General features: G+C 29.1%; 2 protein-coding genes across 2 annotated transcripts; both read left to right on the top strand.

The window, feature by feature from the left end:
- Window positions 1-12,695: 12,695 nt before the first annotated feature.
- LOC143591599 (uncharacterized) lies at window positions 12,696-15,580 on the top strand. The gene is made up of 7 exons (XM_077071765.1): window positions 12,696-13,419; window positions 13,471-13,566; window positions 13,673-13,702; window positions 13,772-14,893; window positions 14,959-15,261; window positions 15,366-15,433; window positions 15,533-15,580. Exons 1-7 carry the CDS (start codon window positions 12,696-12,698, stop codon window positions 15,578-15,580), a joined length of 2,391 nt encoding a protein of 796 aa, XP_076927880.1.
- Window positions 15,581-15,600: 20 nt separating this feature from the next.
- On the top strand, window positions 15,601-17,740 carry LOC143591598 (uncharacterized). The gene is made up of 2 exons (XM_077071764.1): window positions 15,601-16,630; window positions 17,361-17,740. Exons 1-2 carry the CDS (start codon window positions 15,601-15,603, stop codon window positions 17,738-17,740), a joined length of 1,410 nt encoding a protein of 469 aa, XP_076927879.1.
- Window positions 17,741-18,291: the final 551 nt, after the last annotated feature.

The raw sequence follows: 18,291 nt of genomic DNA, 5'->3' as shown, positions 1-18,291 counted from the left end.
ATCTTATCTTAAATATATATATATATGTGTGTATACACACACATGAAACCTTTAAAAGCTTTCTTGTTGCTTCTCACCTCCTCTCAAACCACCAGATAGCTTTATTTGTAAACTAGCTTTAGAAACTTGTGTATTACACGAGATAAATTAATGTATAAATTACAATAAATAATTTAATACAAATAAAAAATATAATTAAATCTCTTTATTATGTAAAAAAATGTATTACAAATTTAGTCATTTTATATCATCAAATATATTTGAATTTTAAATCGAGAATGTATTGTTCTACCATCGGTTTACAATAATGAAGCAATGCCACTGGAATCAACATTTAAAACAATGAGGCATTTCGATGTGAAAGATGTAGCCAAAGTCTTTCACAAAAATGTTATACATTCCACACCCGACCATAGACAAAAAAGAGACATCAGGTTTTACTTTTTGAACATATTTCATGTTGTCCTTATAAACACATTGTTATTCAACTATCACAATCTTACTATATTAATAAAAGAAAATGTTGAAGCTTATTTGTCAAGCCTAGCTTTCATTCTAACTATCCATGGGTCAAAACCATTTTGTCAAGTGGTTATAACATAGTGTGGATTTTATTCATTATTGAATTAAGTGACATTTTCATACTTGAGGTTTGACCATTTGACGCAACTTTAGTACCTTTTTAAAATTTCTTGAAATCAACACTTGACGTTTCCATTAAAATCATGCTATTTTAATACTTTTCGTTAACACCATTTGTTTTTCTCATTAAATCTACATTAAATTAATCTATAACTATTTGAGAATCACAATTGAAATAACAGACCTAATTTATTTTTATCATTTGACAAAATTCGTGTAATACACGGGTTCAAAAGCTAGTAGTCTTATAATAAATATAGAAAATGGAAAATTTGTCTATGATTTTTAAGACTGAATATTTGTAAAAATAAATTATTATAGATTTCTTCAATATGAAGATGTCTAAAAAATGTACTCTTTTAACATAAACTCTTTTATATATACATTCTAATTTTTAAGAAAATATATTTATGACAAGTAATTATTATATTAATATTTTTTTATGCTAAGTATGTTTAGAATATAATTTATCTATACATACTATTAAAGTAGGACACAATTTTCACATGGCACCATTATAGGGTGCCCACATAGGATGCCACTTCACCTCCATGTCATCCATTTCCTTACTTAATCATTCCAACTCAGCAATTAAACCACATTTAACCCATTAACCCATATTAGCTTAATTTCTCGCGGGTCTTCATTATCCATTAACCCGTAAATTCAAATACTGTATTTAAGTCTAAATTCTTCTCCTTACACTTTTCACAAACCCTAATGGCCGCTCTTAGCCTCTTATTTCTGCTAAATATTTCCGATCCAATGTAAACTACAATAAATTAATTTCCGGCAACCTTATTATTTTTTCTGGTTATTCTTTCTTATAAGTTTTGTATGTTTATTTTCAGATATAACTGATTTCAAAAAAATCAATTTAGGTTGGTGACATGATACACGGTCATGAAGGTGATATGTGGACGTTTTAAGTTTTTCCGGGAAGTGTTGCCGGTTTATTTTTCCTATCATGTTTATAACGATGATTTTTTTATATTTGTTTCAATACTTCATTTAACTTTGTTAATTAATCAAAATATGAACTTTCATGATTAATAGAAGTTTCTTTCTCTTTTCCGGTATACCATGGTCATTCTTACAATATTGTTTTTCCGGTAACACCTTTTAAATTTTCCTTCTTTTTAATTATTGTTTAAAACTCCATAATATATATATATATATATATATATATATATATATTAATTGTCTAATTTATTATTTCAGGATATTGTTCGACTCATCTATACTAATATCGTTTTTCGGTATACCATGGTCATTATGACAATATCATTTTCCTGGTAACACCTTTTTAATTTTTTGTTTTTTAATTATTGTTTAAAAGTCCATAATATAATTATTAATTTTCATTTTTATTATTTCAGGTTATTGTTCGACTCATCTATACTATTATCGCTTTTTAGGTATACCATGGCTATTCTGACAATATCGTTTTTCCAGTAACACGTTTTAAATTTTCCGTTTTATAATTATTTTTTAAAAGTCCACACTATAATGATTAATTCTCTTTTTTATTATTTCAGGTTGTTGTTCGACTCATCTATACTAATATCACTATTGATGAAGACCGAAGTATTTGTATTTTTATTAAACATTCATGTATAGATTTAATTTATTCACGTATTACAATATTTCAATTTCATATATCATAGTTAAAAGTTAATAGTATTTGTTTTCGTTTTTGATAATAAATTACATCATTAACTATTTCATTAATTCTAATTATTTAGTATGACTTTCCTAATTTGTGGACATAACCGAATTCGGTTTTATACGTTGACTTTCCTCAATTAATTATTTTCTAATTTTTGTCACTACCATCTATAATAAAATTCTAATTACAGAATTTAAACCCTAATAAAATAATATTATACATTGACTTTCCTCAATTAAGTATTTCCTAATTTGTAATTGTAACGAAATAAAAATTAAATTAAAATTAAGTTAAAATTATTACTCTTTTTTCAAATTTAATCTATAAATCTATAAATAATAAATTCCATAATTCAAATCATAATAATTTATTTAAAATTAAATGTTCTTAATCTATAAATAATAATACATAATACGGACTAACACCTTTACCAATTATAAATAAGTAAATCAGGTTATAAAATGTATCTATTGTATCTCTATACATTTTTTGTATATGATTTGAATTATAATTTTAATTTATAAAAAATATCAATATTAATTGTTTGACTAATAGGTTTCCTTTGTATTCGTTTAATATATCGTCAAAAATGAATTGTTTCCTATTTAACATGTTTCCTTTTTTTGTTTCTAACTAACAATTCAAGGACATTAATTCTTAAAATCAATTCCACGAAACATCATAAGTTAGTCAAAACTGATTCAAATTACATTAATTCTCATTCTCATGTTTAAACTTATATTATTCTATGCAATTCAAATTTTTACATATTATTTAATATATTTTATTTGATTTAAACAATATATGTGAAATCAAGTTTAAATTTAGTCCAAAACACATTAGTCAAAATAATAATGTCCTTGAATTGTTATATCATGTCAAGAATTATATCTTCCCATTATTCGAAATCCTTTCTATTTATATTCAATTTAACATAAATAACTCAATAATTTACACTATATATTCGTTCATTTCTTAAGCTTTCTAATCAGCTAGAACAATTATAACCTCCATTGTTTTTCTTCATACAAGTTAATGTCAGTTTTCTTTTAATATTTTTTTATTTATCTTTCACATTTTTCATTCATTATACGTTACTAATTCATTGTGTTCTTATTTCTTAAGGTCAATGGAGTCCCAGAAGTTTACTATGTAACACGAGATTGATGTTCTTAGATCTACTCCATCTACCATTAAGGTAAAAGTGTTGAAGGTTTGGAGTGTCAAGGATAACATTAAACCTAATGAAGATTTCTTGATTGAGATGGTTTTTATGGATGAATCGGTAATGTTTAGTTTTACCATTTATGTTTATTATTTTTTGTCCCTTTTGTTATATTTCATAATTTGTTGTTTGTTTTTTTTAAAATCCAGGGTAACCGAATGCAGTCTACAGTATTTAAACAAGATATATTCCATTTTAAACGTTATTTAAACGAGAATGCTACACTAACTATAGTCAACCCTAGCCTTGGATCTAATGTGTCTAATTACAAGGTTATCGACTGCCCTAATAAGTTAGTGTTAAACTTCAGTACCCATGTTAATCCTTGTAGCCAGTTTGATGGTCCTACATTCGGTTTTAAGTTTTACTCATTCAAGTCGGTTATTGATAAAGAGATCCCGTTGAAAGCAACTATAGGTATTATTTAAGTAGTTTATTTATTTTTATTTATCAACATTTTTTGTAATTCTAATTCTTTAATCCCATGTCTTCCAGACATAACTGGACATGTTGTTCATGTTTTTAAAGATAACAATTCTAATCTGAGAGATGTAAAAAAAATGCAAGATTAACTATGGAGGTTTCTGATATCAGGTAGATGTATTTCATTAATTTATATGTCAGTTTGTATTAATATTTCTTAATTGTGGAACATTATAAAATTTTTGTTATAATATTTGTGATTTTTACAGCGGTGACAGTGTTTACGTTACTCTTTGGGGTGATTACGTATCACAGTTCTCTAAGTATGTTGTTGACCATTTTGATGAATAACATATGATTATTCTCATGCAATTTGGTAGAGCTAAATACCATAAAGGTTTGCTTTTTATTTTTAATATCTAATTAATTTTTATTTGAGACTTTCTTATTTTAATATCATAATGACTATCTTGTGTTTAAATTTTTAGAGAAACCGTATGTGTCTAATTCCTACGGTTCTGATGTTACTCGTGTGTTCCTCAATGATAGTATTTCTGAGATTGAAGATTATAAAACACGGTAATATTATTAATATATCTCTTTATTTGTTTATTCAATAATTATTTCCTTTGCATTTCTAAATCCTTATAAATTTGTTTGCAGTTTGTTTGAATTTTTAGAGTTCAATGTTGATGGTGTTGTTCGTAGGCCAATTCCTGTAAAGTTGATGTCTACTCTTGATGAAGAGTTTCTGATGGCTACATCATTTTTCAACATTTGTGAAATTTGCACTATATTGCAGGTATATTTTTATAATAATATCTAATTATAATTTATATCTTTTAACATAACGTTATGTTATCTTTTTTTTTGATTTATTTCAGCCAAAGAGTATTATAGTACTCGGGACCATAAAGGCGGTTTGTCCGGATTCAGAATGGTACTATGTCGGTTGCAATAGTTGTAGTCGTAAGGTGATCGTGACTGTGGTAGAAGGCGAAGATATATATGAATGCAAGAATCAGAGATGTAACACTTTGGGTGTTACACCTACTCCTAGGTATATTTTATATTGTATATGTAAATATTTTTTAATAATAAATATTGCTATGTTGTTGATTAAAAAAAATATTTCAGGTTTAAGATTAAGCTAAGAGTTTAAGATGGCAGTGGTGTTGTTTCGTTGACCCTTTTTGATCGGGATGCCAAACTTATTATCAACAAAACAACATCTGAATTGCTTGCTACTAAAGATGAGGTTATGTTTTTATGTATTCATATTCTACTGCTTAATGTTTTATTTATATAAAACACTGTTTATGTAACACATGTTTATATTATAAATTTTTAGGATGATGTTGGGCATAGTGGATTTCCCACGGAGTTGAACTGTTTGTTAGAAAAGAAGTTTGCTTTTAAAGTTGAGATTGCCGATTTCAATTTTAGGAATAACGTTGAGGTATATGGTATATCAAAGCTAACAGACGATCAAGAAATAATTTATGTCATTGAGAAAAGACTAATGCCTGAGTTTATAGTGGTAAATTCATATGCCTTTAACTTGTATCAACTACATTATTGCGTTATGTTTTAATTATTTTTATTATATTTCGTAGCCTTCTGATTCTGGATCCCTAACTTTTGGAAATTCTTTAACTGATCTTCAATCTACAAGTTCTGCTTCTTTAAAGGTTTTTTCCACTTCTATATACTTTACATTATTTGAGATTTTTGGTTTGTTTTTATATTGTTTACACCTTTTTTGGACAGTTTTATGAGTTTGGGGATAACAAGACTCCAGTTTCTTATCGTTTGGTTGATGATGAAGTTAATGAGATCAAAATGTCAAGTAGTGATTCAGATGACAAACTGAAGCGTAAGCTTGTGGATGTTTTTTAGGGTGATCAACCATCGGGATTTTCTTCTACTAAGTCTAAGATAAGCGATGTTCAAGATGATTCTGAGTTGGTTAGCGTTGTTGGATCAAGCAAGGACGGTGTTAAATTTCTTACTCCGAAGGTCGAGAAGTGACTTGAAGACTTCATTTTGGTGGTGTTTTTGAAGATTTCAGGATTTTATTTTATTTACGTTTTAGTAATTAATAATAAATACACCTGAGTGTGTTCGGTGTTATTTATATTTTAAGACTTCATTTTGGTTGTGTTTTTGAAGACTTTATGTTTCGGTTTTGCTTTTATTTACATACATTTCTTATTTATGATGGTGGTTTTTAATTTCTTGAATTTATCCTTTAACTTATTTTGGTTTTTTTGTTTATTGCAACTCATGTATTTTAGTTTTAATTTTATTATTTTACGTTTTTAAAAATTTATTTAAATTTTGGATTACATAATTCAATATTGACTATAACAAATGTATTCAATATAGACTTAAAATAATATAATTAAATTCTACAAATATTAAAGTTTAAGATAAGATCAATATAAATACCATAGATATGATATCTAGGTTATAATATTATATTCCAAGATTAAAAAATAATTTTTATATTTTCAAGAAACCCGTTTACCATTTTTTTACGTGGGTTAAACCGACTTTTGGTTTGATTTATAACCAATTCTAAATTCTTTTTACTCTATTTCAACTATCCGATTAATATCAAAAAAAAACTTTTCGATTTTCTTCCGTGTTTTGAAGGTAAGTTGGTTACTTAAACCCTAATTATTGTTTGATTTTATTCCCAAACACTCTATATTAATAGATTTTTGTTGATTAGTACACATATTTGTTCATCATTTACTTGAATTTCATATATTTGTTTTTATTACTGTATAGCTAATTACCAATAATACTGATTAATCAGATGATTTATCCTGCATTAGCCGTGTTTAATCAACCATTCGTTGAACATATGGTCAGTATCTACAAGTTAAAAGTTGTCGTTATTATAATGTTCTTCAAATTTTTTAGGTTAATCTATGCTAATTTACTTTCTGTTGTATTTTATAGAAAATTCCCAAAGATTATTTTAAGCTTCTTTTCCCTCATGAGTCTCTCCATGAGATCGTTAAGATTACACATCTAAATCAAGAGTGGGGTGTTGATATTGATCTAAGCAATGATAAGTATGTATTTGGCAATGGATGGTTCCCATTTGTAACAGACAACGGTTTCGGATTTGGTGATGTTTTTCTTTTCTTTCCCAATCAGCCACACGAGTGGAGATTGTTATATGTTCCAGAACATCCGGATTGGAAGCATAAGGTTTTTTATGTCTATGTCTCTTATCCATCAATGAATAAGTTGGTATGTTAAAGCGTATTGTTATTCTTACTCATATGTCAGAATTAATTTTTTAAATATTTATATGTTTATTTCTTAAAATTTGTCTTTTACAGTATTCTTAACAATGTTTTATAAATTTGAATGTCAGCAATTAAGAGACGATCAGCTTGTACTTTATCTTTCATATCTGAATCGTGGAAGGTCATCTGCCAACTGGAATGTTTCTGCGGCTGATGGAAGTAGATGGACTCTTGTGTTTAAAAGTGTCAAAAACAGTATTCCTGGATATGCATTTGTTGGTGAATGGCCAACTTTAGCGAGGCATGTTAACTTACAAGTTAATGATTATCTTGTGTTTTTACCGGTTGATCCTAATACTCTCGGGTTATATGTGTTTGATAGTCGTGGTGTTGAACGGACACAGTTTGTTCAACGAATTAATATTGTTGGTGGTTCGGACAATGTTGACATTGTTACTGTTTCAGGTTAATTTCCCAATATTCACATAATTTGTTTATCAAAATATAATTACTTCTTAACTTTTTTTATATGTTTTTATTATTAGATGATGATAGCTTTGGTGTTGTTGATATAGAAGGTGAGCGTGTTTGGATTCGAGATGAGGATGTCAGTGACAATTTTGTTGAAGTTGTTATCAGGGATCGATTGGTAAGTTTTTTTCCATGTCATAAGTTTGTTAAGGTATACTTACTTTTTTTTGTATTCAAGCATGTATTATTATAAACACTAAATACTTTTGTTTATATATTTTACAGCGTTTACCTGTTCAATTTGCACGTGACAATGGATTAGATAAAGAGACTAGGTTGGTGTTGATAAACCCAAATGGTGAGGATGTGATGACTAGAATCCACATTGAATACAATCATGGTAATTACAAGTTTAGAGTTAATGACTGGCCAGAATTTGTTTGTCTTAATTCGCTCGATTTGGGGAAGAAATGTCTACTCGAGTACAACCGTCCAACTCATTCTATGATCCTGTCACAAGTATTTGAATAGGTTTTAAACAAGCTTTTGTGGCATCCATGTTTGGGTTCTAATGCGTATTATATTTTGGTTGTTTAAGTTATGCTACAATTGACACTTTATCTTTTTTTTTGTTTAATATCTTTTGTTAATTATTATGTTTTGCTATAAACTTAACAGATTTTATAAAATCTATGTTTATCATATTTTTAGACTTGTGATACATGTTGATGTGGTTGAATACGTATCATAAATGTTATAGTATCTCATGTTTAGTATGATATTTTCATTCTATATTAAATTTACCTATTTACTAGATGTTTTACATATTCATAATTTATGTTTACCATATTTGATTATAACTAACAAATAAATGTGTTTGAATTCTTATTTTGTTATGATTCTTCTATAATGTACTTTTCAAATTCAATAACCACCACTATTATATTCCTTTTATTTATGTTAATATGTTAATGCATTCTAACAAAATTTCCGGGTGTTACCTAAGTTAGAATATAATTTAAAAAAGTGTTATAAATCCCTAATCATCTTTTAGGTTTAACATCTTCTTTATCATTCTCCCAGCCGTCATTGAAGTATGTATCAGTCCCTTAATTTCTTTTAACTATTTTTATATAAGTTGTTTTTCTTAGATTAATACGTTAATAACTAATATTTTAAAATTATATTTATTTTGTTTTATGTATAAATATTATTTTTGTAATGACAACTTCTTTTCTTATGCTTGTCGAAGATCCGAAATTTCTTGTTCAGGTATTCTTAAAATTGTATGATAATATTTTTGTCTAAACGTTCAATATCTAATTTTGTAAATTTGAATTTTGTTATTAGGAAATTCCAAAAGAATTTATCTTGCAAAATTCTTTGATGTTTAACCTGTTGCCTAAAACAGTTGAGATTGTTCATTACAAAGGATCATCGATAGTGGAGTTAAAAAAACATGAAAAAACAGTTTGTTTGGGTGATGGAGTTACCTAACTAATGTGTTCTTTGAAGATTCGTCTTTATGAGAAGGTTATTTTTGTTTTAATTGAAGGTGAAACTAAATGGTTGGTTAGAACTCCTTCAAAGAAAGCAAATTCTACTTTGCATCGACAGGCATTTATTTTATACGATCATAATAGAATGAATGCTAAATTGGTAAAATTCTCTTAATTTTTTTTAATTAATAGTCAGTGTTAGAAACATGTATATTAGAATGGTTTTAACATATAGTATTTTTTCCTATTTTCCTAACAGGTTGTTTCAAAGAAGAATATTGAATCCCAGTTTCAAGACGCTCTTCAAATCGGAGTAATTAAGTTCATATTTGATCATAGCCATTCTTGGGAGATAAATTTTAAATTTTATAAAAAACACTATTTATTTGGTGACGGTTGGAAACAGTTGGTTCAAGATTTGGCTTTGAGAGATGGTGACGTTCTTTGGTTAAAGTATGTCAACACGTCTACTGTTGATTTTATAGTGTATGACAAGAACGGTATTCCTTTATTGTTTTCACATTTACCACCAATTATTTTTCATCGATTATCAAATTCCAATACAAATGGTGAACATACCGTGGAGTCTCCATATTGTGAATCAGTAGTTGGTTATTCTCACAATCCCGTTATACATCATGGTGATAATAATGAGGCTAAAAACTCTAATTGTTATTTAGAGTTCCATAAGAAGACTGAATATCGTATGGTAATAAATTTTATACGTATGTAATATATTTTTGTTATAAGTCTGTTCATTTAAACTTAAATTAACCATATTAACTTTCTAATGCATTTTGTTTTTAATATTTTAGCAACTACTAGCTGAAGTTGGTAGACTGGCGAATCTGAAAACAACCCGCTTAATTAAGTTCAGGAGTTTGTTAGGCAATGAAACCATCTTTAAAGTTAAAAACAGAGAACAAAAAGAGAAGGGTCGCTTTACGTTAATTGGATGGAAGGATTACGTGATCAACAATCAATTATGTTTTGGCAAGACTTTAGTTATTCGTTATTATAAGAATGATGTTGCTTTGGTTGTTCTTAAAGTTATTTAGTTGTGATGTTTTTTTTTTCGTATTTATTTTTATTAATTTTGACTTTATTAAAATTATAATGTAAGAACCATTATCTTTATTTATTTTGTTTGCTTTAGAAATAATCTGTTTATGTATTGTTTTTTATTTCATTCATTCATGTTTATAACATTTATTTTTTAACATTACCATAATTATGATAAACAAAATCTTTGTATAACCATAACCTATGGTTATACAAAATTTATGTTATTCATAATTCTTTTAAAAAATCTGGTCAAAATATATTAATATTAAACCATTGACTCACATTAAGCTTTATTAAGATTTCCTAAAGATATTCATTATTGAAATTTATATAATATTCCGCAATTTAAGATTCTTTCCATTTTATTACATTAATGGCATTTTAATTCAGTTTTAATTAATATTATACATTACTTAAATAATGTTTCATAATTTTTTCATATATTAACCATTTTCCAAGATTTGTCAACATATTTTCCACCATTTTTTTTCCATTACTGGTATAATCATGTCTTCATCTTCTAAGAAACGTAAAATTGTTCTCTCGAGTTTAAAGAGCAAGAACAACGATCCAACTGGTATTTCACTCTTTGTTCGTATTTCTTTCAACTCAGTCTATTGCTTCTTCAATTATACGGTATTCTTTATGTTTTATGTAGGTAATATATCAAGAGACCCATTGTCTGATATTTCCAACACAACCCAGTCAAATAATGTTCAATATGTTCATTCGAATCCACCTATCACGGGTTTTTTTAACGGATACTCATATCCAGTATATCATTCCAATCAATACGGTAAAATCTCGAGGCGTCAACCTTTTAATATTAATTTTAACAATCTTTAATTTGGTTGTTTTGTAATATTAATATTTTCATTTACTTTGAATTAATATATTTTCGTAACCTATGTTTGTTGAAATAAAGGTCAACCTCAAATCGCCCATTTAAGTAACGTTTTAAGCAATACACCTGTTAGTATGTCTCAAAATTACACATCAAATAACTATTCATCAAAACACGGTTCAAGTAAGTTTTATATATATTATATTTACAATATATTTGTAAATTTATCTATACGACATTATTGAACTTATTATAAACGCAAATTCAAACACTAGAACCCGTACACAGTATGAAGCTCAAAGGAGTTGTGTTACTACAATTCACAAAGAGAAGGAAAACTTATCTCCATCAACTCTACCTAGCGTAAACAATAATTCCCCAGACTACCAACGTTCGTTTCTCTTTTTGTCATTCATAAGTATTCTAATTCTCTAGTACTGCTATTTTCATTATTCATTTTTCATTATATTTATATTATAAATATATTTCCAGATGATAACTCTACGCAACTTGGTACTTTTTATTCTTCAAATCGAAAACAAAGAAAGCAAATTGTAGATGCTAAACGTGATAAATTAAAGCACTCCTTAAACCAAGCTTCTCAAACAATGCCGTCTTCTTCAAGTAAAATGTTTTTTTCCTTTTAGTCATACATTTGTAATATTAATCTATTTTTGTTTTATTAGTTATAAAATATTGTTTTTAACAGGTTGTGTTATTTCATCTAACATCATCCCTAATACATCATCAAATTTTAGCGGTTCTGTTTCTAACTACATAAACTCTAGAAGTATGTCATCAAAAAGGCGTGTTGGAAGACCAAGGAAAACAACCAATACTACTCCTATACCTACGCAGCAGTTAAACGATTTTGAGTTTGTTGTTGATGTTTTTAAAGGCATATCAACAGGTTATTATTAAATACATTATATAATTTTAGATTAAATATTACAAATATTGGTCTTAAACTTATATGTCTCATTTATTTTATAGATTACGTTGATCATGGTGATCAAAGTTTCAAATGTGAGTCTTGCAACGCGTGCTTGTGGGAAGTTGAATCTAGGAGAGGAAAAAGAACTGCCGATACAATGTTCTCTTTATGTTGTCGCAATGGAAATGTTAAACTTCCTGATTTAAAGCAACCTCATGAAAGTTATGTAAAGTTGTTTCGTGGCGAAGATCCTATAAGCAAGTATTTTTTGAAAAATATTAGACGATTCAATTCGATGTTCTCTTTTACATCAATGGGTGGAAAAATTGACAATTCCATTAATAGAGGAAACGCTCCTTACACGTTTAGATTTAGCGGAGAAAACTACCATTCTATAGGAAGTCTTCTTCCATTAAATAACAAACCTCAGTTTGCTCAACTATACATTTATGATACGGAGAACGAAATATCAAACCGACAACGAGTATTTGGGTAAGGCTTACTTTTAAACATTATATGTTTCTTATTTTTCAAACAATTACTGTTTTATCATATATATCATTTATATTAATGTTAATTTTTATTTGTTTGTCTTACAGTGAATCATCTTCAGATGCCAACAATTACGAAAATTATATTATTAATTATCTCAAGGTAATGTTAGACTCACAAAATCCATTGGTTCAGGCATATCGTATGGTACGTGATACTTTTAAAGAAAATCCTCAGACTGATTTGAAGCTCCGCATTGTTGGAACAAGGAAAAACGATGGTAGGACTTATAACTTACCAACTACCTCTGAGGTTGCCGCTCTTATCGTTGGAGATTTTGGTGATGCAATGGACAAGAGAGATATTATAGTTAACTCCAGGTCTGGTGGTCTTCGACGAATTAGTGAACTTCATCCTTCTTATAGTCCTCTACAATTTCCTTTGCTTTTTCCTTTTGGTGAGGATGGTTATAAAGAAGACATTCCTCACAGGAATGTCGATCCTTCGTCCACGGCTGCCCGTAAGAAGTGCATTATGCGAGAGTTCTTTGCATATAGGTTACAAGACAGGCCTAACCAATTCTCACTACCCTTAAATGGACGAAGGCTTTTTCAGCAGCTTTTGGTTGACGAATATACCATGGTTGAGAGTCAAAGGTTGCATTTTATACGTGGAAAACAGAGTGAACTTAGGTCTGACACCTATGAAAGCCTTCGAAACCTTAAGACGGCAGGAAATTCAGATGCTTCAACATCTTGGCAGCGTGTAATCCTTCCGTCATCTTTTACTGGTGGAAGTAGATATATGATGCAAAATTACTTGGACGCTATGTGTCTCTGTAGATGGTACGGTTATCTGGATTTTTTCTTAACCATTACGTGCAATCCAGGTTAGCCAGAAGTAAAACGTTTTTTAAAGGATACAAATTTAAATTCTGAAGGCAGGCCAGATATACTATGTCGGATATTCAAAATGAAGCTTGATTCAATGATTAAGTTGATGAAGGATAAGGCTTTGTTTGGAAAAATTAAAGCAGGTTCGGTTGCCTATCTAATATTTTTTTTAATATTTTCTTTACTGTTTGTTAAAGATATTTATTTTATTTAATTCTTGCTAATTTATTTGTTTGATTCCAAATGCAGCCGTTTACACAATTGAGTTTCAGAAACGTGGTCTGCCACATGCCCATATTTGCCTATTCATTGCTCCATAGAATAAAATTCACAATCCATCCTATATAGATAATTTTATTTCAAGTGAAATTCCTGACAAGGTCACTGAACCAGACCTATACCAGCTCGTGTCAGATCATATGCTTCATGGTCCTTGTGGTGAGGCTAATCCGAGCTGTAGCTGCATGATTGATAGAGAATGTTCAAAAAATTTCCCAAAACGATTTCAAAATGAGACAAGTATAGATTCCAACGGTTTTCCGCTTTATAAAAGAAGAGACAATGGGCGTTATGTCGTTAAGAAAGGTATAAATCTAGATAATAGAAGTGTTGTGCCTTACAACAAAATTCTTTTACGAAAGTATCAAGCACATATAAACGTCGAGTGGTGCAATCAAGAAGGATCAATCAAGTATCTGTTTAAATATATAAATAAGGGTCCAGATCGAGCTACAATTTCCCTTGTCCAAAATAACACCGATGACAATGAAGATCCTCAAGTAGATGAGATTAAAGCTTTTTACGATTGTAGATATCTTTCTGCATGTCAGGCTGCTTGGAGGATATTTGCTTTTGATGTTCATTACAGGGTCCCGGCTGTTACGAGACTTCCTTTTCATTTACCTGGTCAACAACAGATAATTTATGGCCCTGAGGAAGATATTGACAATGTTCTTACCAAGACTTCCAATTCAGTTTCAATGTTTACTGGTTGGATGGAAGCTAATAGGAACTACGAGCATGCAAGGAGGCTATCATATGCTGAGTTTCCAACACAGTTTGTATGGAAAAAAACATCACCACCAAAACGGGTAGAAAGGCAAAGTGGGTTTGCTATTGGTAGAATTCATGCTGTTCCCGCATCATTTGACGAGGCATACTACTTAAGAATTCTTTTAAACAAGGTTAAAGGACCGAAATGTTTTGAAGATATTCGAACAGTAGATGGTTTTGTTTGTGATTCTTTTATAGATGCTTGTTACAGAAGAGGGCTTTTAGACGATGATAAGGAGTACATAGAAGCAATTGAGGAAGCAAGCCATACCGCAAACGAATATTATTTAAGAAATCTGTTTGCAACAATGCTTATAACATCGTCCTTATCAAGACCTGATTACGTATGGGACAATACATGGAAATTTTTAGTCAACGGGATTCTTTATCATCAACAAAAGAAACACAAGAATCCAAGTTAGTTTTGTTATATGTGTGAACTTATCTTTTTTTAGTTTGGTTTAAGGTAGATTTTTTTTCAGGTTTGTCTCTTAGTGACGATCAATTGAAAAACTTGGCATTACTTCAGATTGAGGATTTTTTGGTATCCAACAATTTATCTCTACGTAGGTTTTCACACATGCCTTTTCCGGATCAGGAATCTGTTTCTACGTCAATGAATCCTCTTATGATGGAAGAATTATCTTATGATAAGGATTCTTTGTCAAATGAGTTTAAGCTTTTGTACACATCTCTAACTGATGAACAAAAAAGCGTTTACAACGAAATATTCAACTCCGTGAAACGTAAAAAAGGTGGTGTTTTTTTCATGTATGGTTACCGCGGTACCGGCAAAACATACTTATGGAAAACCTTATCTGCCTCAATCGGTCAAAGAGAGAAATTGTTCTTAATGTTGCTTCAAGTGGAATAGCATCTTTGTTATTAGAAGGCGGTGGAAAGGCTCATTCCAGATTCCTTATTCCAATCAATCTTACCGAGGACTCCCAATGTCAGGTAACTATAAATTTCATTAAGTCTAGATTAATTCACATTTAAATTTATGTTTTTAAATTATTTTAATGAACATAATTTAAACATATTCAACATTTTCAGGTTAAGGGTAATACAGATGTTTCTGAGTTATTGAAAAAACATCATTAATAATTTGGGATGAAGCTCCCATGATTCATAAACATGCATTCGAAGCATTGGACAGAACCTTAAAAGATGTTATGATCGTTGATTTGGGCAACACTTCTGGATCATTGTTTGGAGGTAAGGTAGTTGTTCTTGGTGGTAATTTCAGACAGATTTTACATGTTGTACATAATGGAACAAGAAACGATTGTGTGAACGCCACAATTAGTTCTTCTTACATATGGTCAAATTGTAAGGTTTTGAAACTAACCAAGAACATGAGGTTGACTGTTGGTTCTCAAATGTCAAATACTTTAGAGATTAAACAATTTGCTGATTGGTTGTTGGATATTGGTCAAGGTAATCTTGGTGGTCCTAATGATGGTGAAGCCACAATAACAATTCCAGAGGATCTTTTAATAAAAGATTCCCTTGATCTTATGTCTGATTTGATAGACTCTGTTTATCCTTCTATGTTAGCTAGGTTTAATGATCTTACCTACTTTCAAGAATGGGCTTTGCTTGCTCCATTAAATGATGTTCTTCAAGAGATTAATGATCGTATTTTAGCGTATTTTCCTGGTCAAGAAGTGGAGTACTTAAGTTCAGATAGCATCGACGAGGTTGAAAGTGTATCTGAGGATTTTGATCCCGCGTTGTACTCTCCTGATTTTCTTAATGGTATAAAGATGTCCGGAATGCCAAACCATCGTTTGTTACTTAAGGTTGGAGTTCCTATTATGTTACTACGGAATATTAATCAGAAAAAAGGGTTGTGCAATGGAACTCGACTACAAGTTGTTAGTTTGGGTAAACGCGTCATTGAAGCTAAGGTTGTTTTTGGTACTAATATTGGATTCCGTACTTTACTCAGCAGAATAAGTCTTACACCGACTGATAAGAAGCTTCCCTTCAAGTTAAAAAGGAGACAGTTTCCTATATCAGTTTGTTTTACAATGACTATTAATAAAAGTCAAGGACAATATTTATTGCGTGTTGGATTGTATTTAAAAGACCTGGTTTTTACCCATGGCCAGCTTTATGTTGCTTTGTCTAGAGTGAAGACTCGCGAAGGTATTAAGATTGTTTTATTAGATAAGGAATCCAAATTGATTAGTGAAACCAAAAATGTTGTGTATAAGGAAATATTTGGAAACCTTGTATGAATTTTTTGACAATACTTTTTTTTACGTTTGTATCTTTTTAAATATGTTTAAGGTTTTTTAATAAAAGGATTGTATTATTATAATGTTTTGTTTAACTATAGGTACATGTTTGTATGTTCAATTATGTTTAGTTGTTTATGGTTTTTGTAGTATATCTTTTATGTTTTTGAAATTTAATTTTATAGACTTTTATTTATAGCTTAATATTATACTGATTTATATATACATATATATATATATATATATATCCGAAATATATGTTATATACATTTATATCTTATCAATTTACTACATTTAATAAATAGGAGAATAAGTTAAATGTTCATCAATAGTTTCTTGAATACAGGGATAATCATGAGTTTTATGGATTCAATAAACCGTCATTTTTATTATTAATTAAATAAAGACTATTTGAAAGATAAACAATAACCATAACTTATTCAATAATCAGTTTCTTAGAAAACTTCATCTCTTCCTTCATCTCTTCCATTATCTTCAACAATGACAACAATTGTTTCTTGGAAATTTTCATCCGAAACCAATAATTATCAGTTTATTCAGTGATCTGTCTACAATCCATAAGCCCTCTATCGAATCGGTTATGTCATTTAGCATTCCGTTTAAGTACCAAATAATAGGATACAGAAACCGCAAACAAGTTATTAACGACGAAGAGAGAGAACTATTAAATGTTCTAAATGAAGAGATTTTTCAACATGAACAAGATCTACTTCCTTTTGTCAATGTTAGGGAGTTGTTTTATTATCCTATGCAAAATAATGTTGTTATCAAATATGTGAATGGTCAGCAAAAGACTGTTAATCCGAAGTCCATATTGCAATCGAATGATATTTTTCTTTTAAGAGATTTAGATTTCTTGAAGCTTTCAAACGTTTTTAAAGCAAGAGCACATTTGGATTTGGAGAATGAGGTGGCTGAGAAGGTTAAATGGTTGTTAGGTTGTCAAAATATGAATCCGATTTTGATGATCTTCAAAGCTATTTTGGTTCTTCTTTAGATGTTTAAGGTAAATCAGATCACATATGTAGTTAGATTTTTGATAAATATAATTTTTGACTTTATTTTTGACTTTGCTTTTTTACTTTATGTTAGTAGTTTACTCTAGGCTTCTAAAAAAGTACAATACACACCTATAACAGTTTGTTTTTTGTTTTGTCAGGTTGTTATGACAGTTTGCGGTTTTTGGTGGGTTGTGATGTAAGTTCATTTTTGGTAAACTTAAAATCCACGTTTTTATATTTTCTTTTAGATTATACCTTTTATGTTTATATTTATTTTGTGTTAGCATGAAGATTGTATTAACAGTATTAGATTTTTAATTATTTGGTATTTGTGATTACGTTTAATATGTCTGTCTCTCTAATATTATATTTTCAATATACTTTGATTTGTAATTACCAATTTGAATAACTTTTTTTTGTTTCTGGTTATAAACTTAGGTTATAAAATTGTTTTATTTTCTTTTGACCTCAACATAGTAGCTACATATTGTAGATATCATCCATTCATTATATATACATTAACTTTTTGGTTTAATACTTAATAACG

This window comes from Bidens hawaiensis, unplaced genomic scaffold (genome assembly GCF_021521415.1).
Source record: "Bidens hawaiensis isolate Kalapana, Puna unplaced genomic scaffold, B.hawaiensis_p1.1 tig00039948_1, whole genome shotgun sequence".
Classification (NCBI taxonomy): Eukaryota; Viridiplantae; Streptophyta; class Magnoliopsida; order Asterales; family Asteraceae; genus Bidens; species Bidens hawaiensis.
Note: the sequence above shows the minus strand (reverse complement) of the source record. Positions and strands in the feature narration are given on the sequence as shown.